Raw genomic sequence first — 12312 nt, 5'->3', positions numbered from 1 at the left:
TAATTAATCACCGTTAACCCCAGAACTGTGAAGCTATGTGTACAAGTGGACAAAGTAATTTCAAAGTTTAATCCCAGGAAAGGGGGAAAAAGAGACCTAAATCCTTTTCCCTTCTCTTTCCCTCTAGTTGGCCCGTCACAACAAACTCTTACAACAGATGCTCAAACCAGGATCAGATCCAGATGATGGGGATGAAGCCTTAAAATATTATGCCAATCACACTGCACAGATTGAGGTAACCATCAATTATTTCTTGAAAGGGATCAACTGTGAAAATACATGTTCACTTTCTATTTCAGGACATTTTCATAATTGTTTCCTAGAACAATGAAGCAGAATTGAAAAATATAAACTGGAAAAGTATATATCAAAAGATAAGATATGAAGAGTCATGTATAAGAAATCGAGGTGCATATCTTTCAAAGCAGTCTTTGATTTTGGCAGATAAAGCAGTCTTTAGTTTTTGGCCAGAACTATATCTAAATTTTCTTTTGTAATTAATGTGACTTTTGTTTTATTTTGGTCATAGAAGCAATCATTGCAGAGCAGTGGTGTTTTCATGAAAAGATTATTATAATAGAAGTATCATTCAAGAAAAGCATGCTCGGTAAAAACTCTAAAAGGCTAATTAAAAGAGATCTCTGTGTAAGACAGTGTTCAAAAGTATGGAAGGCGCTATAAAGTTTTCATATTGATAGCATAAACTTGGAATGATTTATAAGCAGTTTCCATTTTCAGTACGCAGCAATTGATGCCCTACCCCCTAAATGAAACATTATTTAATAGCTGGTGGCAACTCAGAAGGTGGAGGTCAACATGGACTTACCATTATGTGTTGTGAGACCCATCTGGCTGTCATTTACTAGCTATGGTATCATTTTGACACTAGTTGGCAGAGCTAATCAGGCAGAAGTGAGCAGAGTAGTTGACGCTTGTCACTCGTAATTTACATTCATACATTTATTCACTTTGGCAGGTATTTTTTTAGTTTTCAGCAGAATGCATGATGGATAACACTGCTATTAACTCTCAGGGTATATTATCACTACACCTTGTTGTTTCCTATTGCCAAATATTTGGCATAATGAGCATTATTACCTCATATCACAGGATGGATCTCTTGCTCACGTTTATAGACATGAATAATACTGCAGCCTTGGTGGGAGACTTGACCCTGGTAGAACCCATGAGCTGGACCAGAAGCAGAAACATTCTTTATTGCATCAGGTGCTTAGAGACAGAGAGGCTGGCCAAGTCAGGAAGCTGGGGAAGTTGATACAAATTTATCACCAAACCACTTAGGTTCTGAGGAAGGTCCCAGAAGTCACAGTACAAAGCTACAGGATTAGAAGAGGTAGGAATAGTAGGTGGGCTGGGTGGGTCAGAGAAAGAGTCCAGTTAATACCTGTGTGAGAGATGGCAGCTGTCATTTGAGGTTGGATTTTTACTGGTTTCCCAGCAATGAGGAGGTATTTCACTGCAAATACACAACTTGAGAAATTTGTTAGCAGATCACTTACTCTCCATCACATACAGAAGATAATTCTGTGTAATAAGTGCATAAACAAAGGGCGAAGGAAATGTAGAGAAAACAGCAATTAACTGTGCCTGGGGAGTTTCAGGATGGATTTTACAGACAGTTGCCAAAAAAATATATTAAAGATTGAGTAGAAGTTTCTTCATTAAAGATTGGGCACAGAATTTCAGATAGAAGTAAATGAAAGAAAGATGTGAAAGAACATATGAGTGGGGGTGTCTCTTTTCAAAAGAACAACTGTGAAAGATGATGGTATTGAAGATGACTACACTGGAGAAAAACGTGTGTGTGTGTGTGCGCGCGCGCGCACGTCTCTCTGTGTGTGTAGGATATTTATAATGCTCCTTATAAAATGTGATCACCTAAGGAAAAGGGTATGGAAAAGGACACCCCTGGGCTTCTGGTCTGAATAAATAAGCAGAACTGGTGTTGTGCATTGGGGGCCTAGCTCTGAGACCCCAGAGAAAGGAAGACCATTTGTTGGTTCTTGGATAAATAGAACTTGAGGTGACTTTGAGGCATGCATGAAGTTGGGTACAGAAGTCCAGGGTTCAAAGGAACAGTCTGGACTGATGATCTAACTTATACATGTTGACCAGTCCTCATGCTCATTGGAAGACCAGCTCATATGCCCTACGCAGAGAGACCTCTCACCCTTCTATCAGGCATTCATTAGTTTCATCCCACTGCACCTCCCACAGCAGTTTGATCATGCTGTTAAATATATCATATTGGAATATGTGTATTATGTATCACTTGTCCCTTCCTTGAGGCAGGGCCCATTCTTGATCATCTCTATATTTCCAAAACTGACACTGTGCCTGGAGCACCACCATAATAATGATTATTGTTGAAAATAATAGGTTTTCTGAAGTTATAGACTGAAAGACACTGGAAATTTGAAGGACCTTGTGGGTCACCCATCCAAAGAGAAATTATTCTGTAATGATCCTGCTTCCACTTCCAATTCTTCCTGTGATAGAGATCTCACTACTTCAGAAAGAAACAGATCCAATTTTGAACAATTTGAATAATTAGAAAGTTATTTTTTTATAAAGAGTGCACATCAGCCCACTTTAATGTTTACCCAGTGTTCAGAACATTTGCTCCTCCGTCAGCATGATAGCTTGGCTGTACCATTTGAAGACCCATGATGATAACTAAGCTATAGGCTCCTATAGATTGGGATTCATGATGTTTTTTCACTTTGAATTCCCCAGAGCTCCTTACCTAAGGAGTGAATAGTTATTTGTTGAATAAGTATATTGAAAACATTATCCATTTTGGCTTTTTACAGTTAATACATCCCCCTTGTCTGCAGCAATCCCTCTAGTTTGTAGGTGCCCCCTTGTAAAATGTGACAACCAGAATCAAACATAGCATTTCATACAGGACTGAATAGTTTGGTTTGTAATAAATAAGGCTCTATTTATTTTTCAAAATTAATTTTAATTTTAATTTTTAATTTAAATTTTTAAAAAGTCAAAAGCAATGCACCCATTTTTCCCACATCCTGTCCCCTGACTCTGGCAACCACCAATCTATTGTCTGTATCTATGTATATCTATTGTATGTATCTATTTATATTCAGAGTCCACATATAAGAGAGATCATGTGCTATTTGTCTTTCTCTATCTGACTTTTTTCATTTATATGAATAATATAAATGAACCCTTGAGGTCCATTCATTTGTTGTCATAAATGGTGAGATTTTATTATTCTTTGTGGCAAATATTCCTCTGTGTATATATACCACCATTTTCTTTACCCGTTCATCCATTGACAGACACTTAGGTTGTTTCCACAATCTGACTATTGTAAATAGTGTTGCAGTGAACATGGGGGTGCAGATATTTTTCAAATTAGTATTTTTGTTTATTTTGGATAAATATGCAAAAGTGGAATTGCTGGATCACATAGTAGTTCCAATTTTAATTTTTGAGGAACCTCCATATTGTTTTCTACAGTGGCCACACCAATTTACATTTCCACCAACAGTGCACAAAGGTTCCCTTTTCTCCACATCTTCACCAATACTTAATATTTCTAGTCTTTTTGATAATAGTCATTCTAACATGTGTGAGATGATATCACATTGTGGTTTTGATTTGAAGTTTCTTGATGATGAATGATGTAGGGCATCTTTTCATGTATTTATTGCCCATTTGTCTATCTTCTTCAGAAAATTATCTATTCAGATCTTCTGCCCATTTTTTAATCAGATTGGGTTTTTCCGCTATTGAGTTGTATGAATTCTTTATATAGTTTGGCTATTAGCCCCTTATTGGATATTTGATTTGCATATATTTTCTCCCATTCAGTAACTTGCTTTTTCACTTTGTTGATGGTTTCCTTTGATGTGCAAAAGCTTTTTAGTTTGATGTAGTCCCACTTGTTTATTTTTGCTTTTGTTGCCTTAGCTTTTGTCATGTGATTTAAATCATCATCTTCAAGACCTATGTCAAGGAACTTGCTACCTGTTTTCTTCTAAGACTTTTTGTGGTTTCAAGTCTTCTGTTTAAGTTTTGATCATTTTGAGTTAATTTTTGTGTACTGTGTAAGGTAGTGGTCCAGTTTCATTCTTTTGCATGTAGCTGTCCAATTTTCCAAACCATTTATTGAAGAGACTGTCCTTTCCTCATTTTGTGTTCTTGGTTCCTTCATGGTTAACTAATTGACCACATATGCATGGATTTATTTCTGGGCTCTCTATTGTGTTCCATTCATCTGTGTTTCTGTTTTTATGCCAATACCACACTGTTTCATTACTATAGCTTTGTAATACTGTTTGAAATCAGGGAGTGTAATTTCTGTCTGTAACTTGCTTTGGCTATCTGGGGTCTTCAGTGGTTCCATACAAATTTTAAGACTGTTCCTTTTTTGTTAGGAGTGTTTGTTCCATTTGAAAAATGTCATGGAAATTTTGACAGGGATTGCATTGAATCTGTATATTGCTTAGGGTAGTATGCATATTTTAAAAATATTAGTTTTTCCAAACAATGAGCGTGAAATATTTTTCCATTTATTTGTGGCTTCTTCAATTTCTTTCATTGGTGTCTTCCAGTTTTTAATATATAGATCTTTTAGCTCCTTGATTAAATTTATTTCTAGGTATTGGAGAGAGAGAGAGAGAGAGAGAGAGAGAGAGAGAGCACAAGTGGGGGAGAGGAGCAGAGGGAGACAGACAGAGAGAGAATATCTTAAGCAGGCTTTATGCTCAGTGCAGAACTCCATGTGGGGCTTGATCCCATGACCCTGGGATCATGACCTCAGCCAAAATCTAGAGTTGGATGCTCAAATGACTGAGCCACCTAGGAGCCACTGTTGTGTTCTTTTTGATGAAATTCTGAATGAGGTTGTTTTCTTTATTTCTCTTTCTGATAGTTCATTATTAGTGTATAGCAATGCAACAGAGTTTTGTGTATTAATTTTTGTGTCTTGCCACTTTACTGAATTTGTTTAGTATTCCTAACACTTTTTTGTTGGAGTATTTAGGGTTTTCTATACCTAATATCATGTCCTCTAGATATAGTGACCATTTAACTTCTTTTTTTCCAATTTAGATGTCTTTTATTTTGTTTTCTTGTCTAATTGCTCTGGTTAGGACTTCTAATATTATGTTGAATAAAAGTGATATGTGTCTTGAGAACCAGAACAGGGCAGGGTTACCTAGTGAGCAAAAAGTGTGATGGGACAAAACAGAAGAATTAATGTTGATTTCAACACATCATTGTCTTGGTACTGATCTTAGAGGAGGAACTTTCAGCTTTGCACTGTTGGTATATTATGATAGCTGTGTGACTTTGTCAGGTATGGCTTTTATGTTGAGATATGTTCCCTCTATACCCACTTTATTGAAAGTTTTTACCATAAATGGATGTTGAACTTCTCAAATGCTTTTTCTGCATCTGTTGAACTGATTATATGATTTTAATGTTTTATTTTGTTACTGTACTACATCACATTGACTGATTTGTGGGTGTTGAACATCCCTTGTGTCCCTGGAGTATATCCCACTTGATCATGGTATACAGACACTATTTCTTAAATGCATCCTGAGAATTTTTTTTATGGTTTTATACTTTTGGATGAAGCAAAAAAAAAAAAAAAACAACATTTTTTCCCCCTGCAATATAAATAGGTCCAATTTTTCTTTTGTACAATTGACTTCTTTAACCTGTGTTTGGGAATTTTATTTACTGCTACTAAATTTCATTCTGTGTGTGTATTTTTTTTCATTTTTTCATGTTTATTTATTTTTGAGAAAGAGACAGAGACAGAGACAGAGACAGAGCATGAATAGGGGAGGGACAGCAAGAGCGGGAGACACAATATCTGAAACAGGCTCTACGCTGTGAACTGTCAGCACAGAGTCGACATGGGGCTCAAAGCCACGAACTGTGAGATCATGACCTGAGCCAAAGTCAGATGCTTAACCGACTGAGCCACCCAGGTGCCCCTTTTTTGTGTGTTTATATGATAGTATTCTAGCATTTAGTTTGCATATTTACATATCATTTAGGATAGCTTATATTACAAGTAACAGGACACCAGATTGACCATTGTTTGAACGATAAAAATATTTGATTATCCCACATAAAATGAAGTCTGTAGGTACCGGTAGTTCTACAATGGATTCAATAACTCAGTATTGTCTTCAGACATGCGGGCCTTTCCTATCTTACTTTGTGTCTTCCTTATTATGCTGGTGATATCTCACCTCAAGGTTGCAAAAGGACTGCCAGAGTTTTAGGCATCATGCCCTTCTATTACCTTTTGTTCTAAGTGGGAAGAAAAAGAATACAGGCCAAAACAAGAGTTTTTTGTATTTTGTATTTAGTTTTTTGGCTTTATTATTTTGTTTCTTTCATGTGACTCTCTGTTTTTTTCAGGAAGCAAAATCTTTCCTGATTCCCTCTCCCCTACCACCAGGATATTTCTACTTATGGCTCATTTCCTAGAACTAGGTCACATGCTTGCCCCACTATACCAGCCTGTGGTGAAGGGGAGTAGTAGGGTGGCCTTTCTGGCTTAGACCAATCCTGATTCATTCTTGAGGGATAAGCAGAGTATATAAACATGTACCTTGAGATTTAGTCTAAACAAACCCTTGTTGCATGGTGAATTCGTATGAAAATATTCAGCTGGTTTTTGTTTTGTTTAGTCTAACATTAAACTGTCACAAGTACCAAATAAGACAAGTTGAAAATAAGGAGTACTTACATCTAGTTATATATTTAAATGGATATTATACCTACAAAAATTTGTTTTGCCATGAGTAGGAAACATTTAATGATATAAAGCACCTTTTTCTATAGAACTCAGGGCACATCACGTTGAGTATGTCATTTGGTCTCCAACAGATCTTTTTAGGAAGAACAAACTAAGAATAAGATGCAGATATACCAAGTGCTGTGTTTAAGGTTATGCAGCCAATCACTTAGTTCTTAATTCTCTGATGTAACTCATGAAAATAAAAAATGGGTGACAGAAGTTTAATGTTAGTCCAGAAAGAATAAAGATTTGGGGTTTTGTTATTTATAACATAGTATTTATGATACAGTCATCAGTTAATTTTTCTTTTTTATTATTTTTTAATATTCATTTATTATTTATTATTCATTTATTATTTTTTTAATGTTCATTTACTTTTGAGAGACAGAGACAGAGACCTAGTGTGAGTGGGACAGGGGCAGAGAGAGAGGGAGACACAGAATCTGAAGCAGGCTTCAGGCTATGAGCTGTCCACCCAGAGCCCGACATGGGCTTGAACTCACAAACTGTGAGATCATGACCTGAGCCAAAGTCGGATGCTTAACCGACTGAGCCACCCAGGTGTCCCTAATTTTTCTTAAAGACAACAATGAAAAGTAGTACACTAAAGGATTATTCTAGGGATTTCATGCTGGCATGTTTTTTCAAACTTAACTAATAAAATATCATTCATAAACTCATGCTAAAAACACAAAATAGTCTAAGACTGAAGTGCCCAAAAGCTAAAGCGAATGCACATTAATATTTTCAGATTGTTCGGCATGATAGGACAATGGAACAAATAGTTTTTCCTGTCCCCAATATATGTGAATACCTTACGCGAGAATCCAAGAGCCGTGTGTTCAACACAACTGAAAGGGATGAACAAGGAAGTAAAGTGAATGACTTTTTCCAGCAAACTGAAGATCTCTACAATGAAATGAAGTGGCAGAAGAAAATCAGGAGTAAGTACAATAAACTAAAATGGTTAGTTTTGAGCATAATGGTAGATAAATTGGTACTTTAGGATACATAACAGGATTCATTTAAATTTTTTTTTTACAGTTTATTTATTTATTCTGAGCGAGAGTGTGAGTAGAGCAGGGACAGAGAGAGAGGTAGAGAGAGAATCCCAAGTAGGCTTTATGCTGTTAGTGCAGAGTCTGACGCAGGGCTTGATCTCGCAAACCATGAGATCATGACCTGAGCGCAAACCAAGACTTGGATGCTTAACTGACTGAGCCACCCAGGCATCCCTAAATCGGCTTTTAATTTCTTGCCATTTGATGGTACTCAAATCACTTATAGGCTTAAGAATATAATCTCAGTCCACACCTGAGTGAGAGCTGAGACACCTGTGGCTTAACAGAAACAGAAGACTACATTAGATCATCTTTTAGTGCTGATCCTGTAGTTTTATAAATATTATGAAATGCAAGCTTGCAGCTGTATGTTTCAACTGCTGAACAGCTGCAAGTCTGCTGTCCTTGAATGGGCTCTGACTGGCCTTAACTATCAGTGAATGGGATGGAGAGACATCGGCACGAGCATGCTTGTCCTCTCTTATCTTAAGATCCTATGAGTGAGTAGATTGTTTAATGTTTTCTTGAAAGTCATTCTTTCTTTCAAAATATCTTTACCTTGCCAAGTCAGACTAAAGATTCTGTGACACTTGTATAAAAATAAAGCAATGTTGTAATTTTACAGTTAAAAATTAATATAATGCAGGAGCACCTGGGTAGCTCAGTCACTTGAGCATCGTTCTTGATTTCAGCCTACGTCATAATCTCATAGTTGTGAAACTGTAACTTGTGTTGGGCTCCACACTAAGGGTGGAGCCTGCTTGAGATTCTCTTTCTCTGCCTCGCCTCTGCCCCTCCCCTCCCCCCAAATTAATATAATACAGTTTCCATTACTTACATCACAGCAGTCAACTCTATATGGAAATATTGAGTTTTAAAATTTTTAAATTCTTTTTTTAAAGTTTATTTATTTGGGGGGTAGGGTCAGAGTGAGAGGGGGCAGAAGATCTGAAGTGGGTTCTGTGCTGACAGCAGAGAACCTGATGTGGGACTTGAAGTCACGAACTTTGAGAACCATGAGAACCTGAGCTGAAGTTGGACACTTAACCAACTGAGCCACCGAGGCACACCTAAAATTTCAAAATTTTAAACTTTATAATACACTTTAGTTTGCTTCCCCAGATAAGGGATATCATGAGTTTTAAACAAATATTAGTAGGGGGAAACTCTAGATTAGGTCTTTCCTATCCTTGGGGGATGTTTTCCAGACCAGCAGGCATATGTTCTCAATACCTCCATTCAACAGTGTTTCATCATTCCAGTTTCCTAGGAACTTTACTGAGTGTGGTTTATGGATTTGAGTGGAGCTTGTGACATACCATCTTTGGCTATAAGATTATGGTATGCACTGTTAGGCTTTCTTATCAGAATATTTGAAAAATAAAGAAATGACTCTCCCTTAGCATTTTGCCATATAGAACCTTATGGAATTCGAGAAAATTTAGGGTGTCTAGAACACATACATGAAAATTCAACAATTTTATTTGGGACATTGGAAAAGCACACATTTTATCCCTGACTAAACTAAGTTGAATAATGAACTAGTGCTTGTGGGGTTTGTTCTTTTTTGGATAAATATTTTATCAATTATTAAAAAACAAATCTTAAAATGAATTTCAATGTACATCTTACATTTAAAGTTTGGAAGCAACTTACTATGAGGTTATAGATAGAAATGATTCATTGGATGTATTACAAATGTATGTATCAACATCTTCTATTTTGTCTTAATGTTCAACTTTTCATTTTTTTAAGTTTATTTATTTTGAGGGGGGGGGAGAGCATGTGAGGGAGGGAAGGCAGAGAGAGAGGGAGGGAGAGAATCCCAAACAGGCTCCATGCTGCCAGCACAGAGCCCAGTGTGGGGCTCGATCTCAAGAACCATGAGATCATGACTTGAACCAAAGTCAAGAGTTGGGCACTTAACCAACTGAGTCATCTGGGTGCCCCAATATTCTGCTTTTTAAAATGAAGACTCCTAATAAAAATGATGGAGATGCAGATGTTTACAATTTAAGATACATTAGTCAATTAAATACCATAGCAAATCATAGCCTGTTTCAGCGTTGGGATGCTTTATTCCAAGAGAAGGAAAACAACATATACTGAAGGGAAGTGCAGTTTATAAGTGAGCAGCAGATCCCAGATTGGAATTCACAGAACGTAATTTGAAAAGTTTATAATTTCTCTTTGAAACTTGATGTTCCTTTCTCCCTCATGTAACTCCAATATTTTAGATGTGATGTTTAGATAGTAACAGAGAATGGACAAGCTCTGAAAAAGTCATGTGGTCAAATTTGTATGCATCTCATATTTGTTCAGTTATTTAGGAGACGTAGATTTAGTAGATGCACCTACTAATTCATTTCTGAAGATAAATACAGAATCTCATTTCTGAAAATATTCAGTAAAGCCTCTCCCACTTATTAGTACTTCCAATTGTATCTTTCATGTTTTTCTGCCGTTAAAACCCAAGTTCTTAGGAAGTGTTAAGGTTTAAAACTTAGATATTGTAAGGGGCGCCTGAGTGGTTCAGTTGGTTAAGCATCCAACTGTTGATTTCAGCTCAGGTCATGATGTCACAGTTCATGGGATTGATCCCACATTCATGGGATTCTCTCTTTCCCTCTCTTTTTGCCCTTCCCCCCAATCGTTCTCTCTTTCTCTCTCTCTCTCTCTCAAAAATAAATAAAACTTAGATGTTATAAATCATGAATTCCCGGTAAGCAGTATTATACCATGCTATTAAGGTTCAGAATTTCAGGTAACTTTGGGTCATAAGAATATTCATCAGACTTGAGTCTGGTTTGGGCTTTTTTTTCCTTTTCCTTTTCCTTTTCCTTTTCCTTTTCCTTTTCCTTTTTCTTTTTCTTTTCTTTTCTTTTCTTTTCTCTTCTTCTTCTTCTTCTTCTTCTTCTTCTTCTTCTTCTTCTTCTTCTTTTTCTTCTTCTTTTGACTGTAAGGCATGGGAGTGGGACCAATTAATCAATATTACTGACTTACAAAGTGATACATACTGTTCTGTTAAGGGGGTCCCCAGGCATCCACTAACCTGTCTTTCCCCTAATCTGCTCTAGGGATGTGTCAGAGGGAATTATTACAGAGTCACCTTTTCTGACCATGTTTAGCAATTGCAAAATTACCCACCCCTTTATAATGGCTTGAGTGTAAATTGGCTGAAGAATAAAGAAGGAATCAAATAGAAAACTCCCTTATGGTACTGATTATAAACTTTCTTAAATAAGTCATTTTGGATGTTTATTTAAATGTGCTTTTATACTACTTTACAAAAACACAATTTAGTAAAATGTTGTTTCAGTAGGGTTCTTGTGTTGAGATCAAAATTAATTCTTCTGTTTTGTCCCATCACAATTTTGCTCACTAGGTAACCCTGCCCTGTTCTGGTTCTCAAGGCACATATCCCTGTGGGGGAGCATTTCCTTCAACTTGGCTGTGTTCATCAATTTAGCTGTTGCTCTCTTCTACCCATTTGGGGATGATGGAGATGAAGGCAAGTGCTTGTCTTTCTTTAAATGATAAATATTTTAAAGTTCTAAAAATAATACTCTTAAAAATACATCCCTTAACTATTTAGAGCTTCAAAATAATAATAAGTTAATTCTTGTTACATAAACTTTTCTGTATTCATTGGAAGTAGACAATGGTGGTAAGTAGATTAGGCAGAAAACAATGGTCAATAGAAATGTTAGTTTTCCAAAACCTCATATACAGAAGAGCTATTAGAGGTATGCTAGATTGGCAAACAAAGCAATGAAAAAGAATTATTATTTCTACCTGATTAGTCTTACTGAAAGCATTTTTAAGATGGTATCATCTTAATTATATAAATATATGGGAAAATGAGAGGTTTCTGCAAAAATATCCATTGCGATTACCTTAAATGGTGGAATTTGTAATTTGCCCTCTTCCTTGCTTTTTGTTTTGTTTTAGTTTTCGATAGTGAACACACATGGACTCTGAAAAAAAATTTTTTTAATGTATAACATAGAGCAGAATATGATCATAGAGAATATCTCACATTCTCAGATTAGAAGCTAATTCTTGTTTCCAATCTAGGACTTGTCTACATGATGACTGACTGAAATTAATATTATTAAACTAACAATAAATGAAGTTTTACAAAAGCAAAGATAAGAGATATCTCATTTTACATGAAATGGGAAATAGAAGTGGAATATGCTGAAGGGTGGGACTGTGGAAAGTAAGTTTTGTTTAAGTCTGGCAAAGCGCATGGGAAAATATGTTGCAGGCTTTGGATACATTCGGTAAATAGCTCTGAAATGTGTGTGGAGAGAATGGATTGAAGGAAAAGATGAGAAACATTAACAAACAAGAACCACAAAGTGCTTTTATATTTCACCTGTTCATAGAATTATTGTAAGAATTGAATGAGATGCTATATAGGTAAAGCATTTGGAA

General features: G+C 36.2%; 1 protein-coding gene across 6 annotated transcripts in view; it reads left to right on the top strand.

Moving 5' to 3' along the window:
- ITPR2 (inositol 1,4,5-trisphosphate receptor type 2) overlaps positions 1 to 12312 on the top strand; it is a 508939-nt gene that overhangs the window by 393026 nt on the left and 103601 nt on the right. For all 6 annotated transcript variants that reach the window (XR_006708628.1, XM_045463013.1, XM_045463012.1 and 3 more), the window contains 3 exons: positions 128 to 235; positions 7563 to 7755; positions 11258 to 11383. Coding sequence is in view for 5 of the 6 variants with exons in the window: in XM_045463013.1 (XP_045318969.1) it covers positions 128 to 235; positions 7563 to 7755; positions 11258 to 11383 (427 nt within the window). In the remaining variant the exon portion in view is untranslated. The remainder of the gene's footprint in view (positions 1 to 127; positions 236 to 7562; positions 7756 to 11257; positions 11384 to 12312) is intronic.

The sequence above is a fragment of the Leopardus geoffroyi genome, chromosome B4, assembly GCF_018350155.1.
Source record: "Leopardus geoffroyi isolate Oge1 chromosome B4, O.geoffroyi_Oge1_pat1.0, whole genome shotgun sequence".
Taxonomy (NCBI): domain Eukaryota; kingdom Metazoa; phylum Chordata; class Mammalia; order Carnivora; family Felidae; genus Leopardus; species Leopardus geoffroyi.
This window is presented reverse-complemented; position numbering and strand designations above follow the sequence as displayed.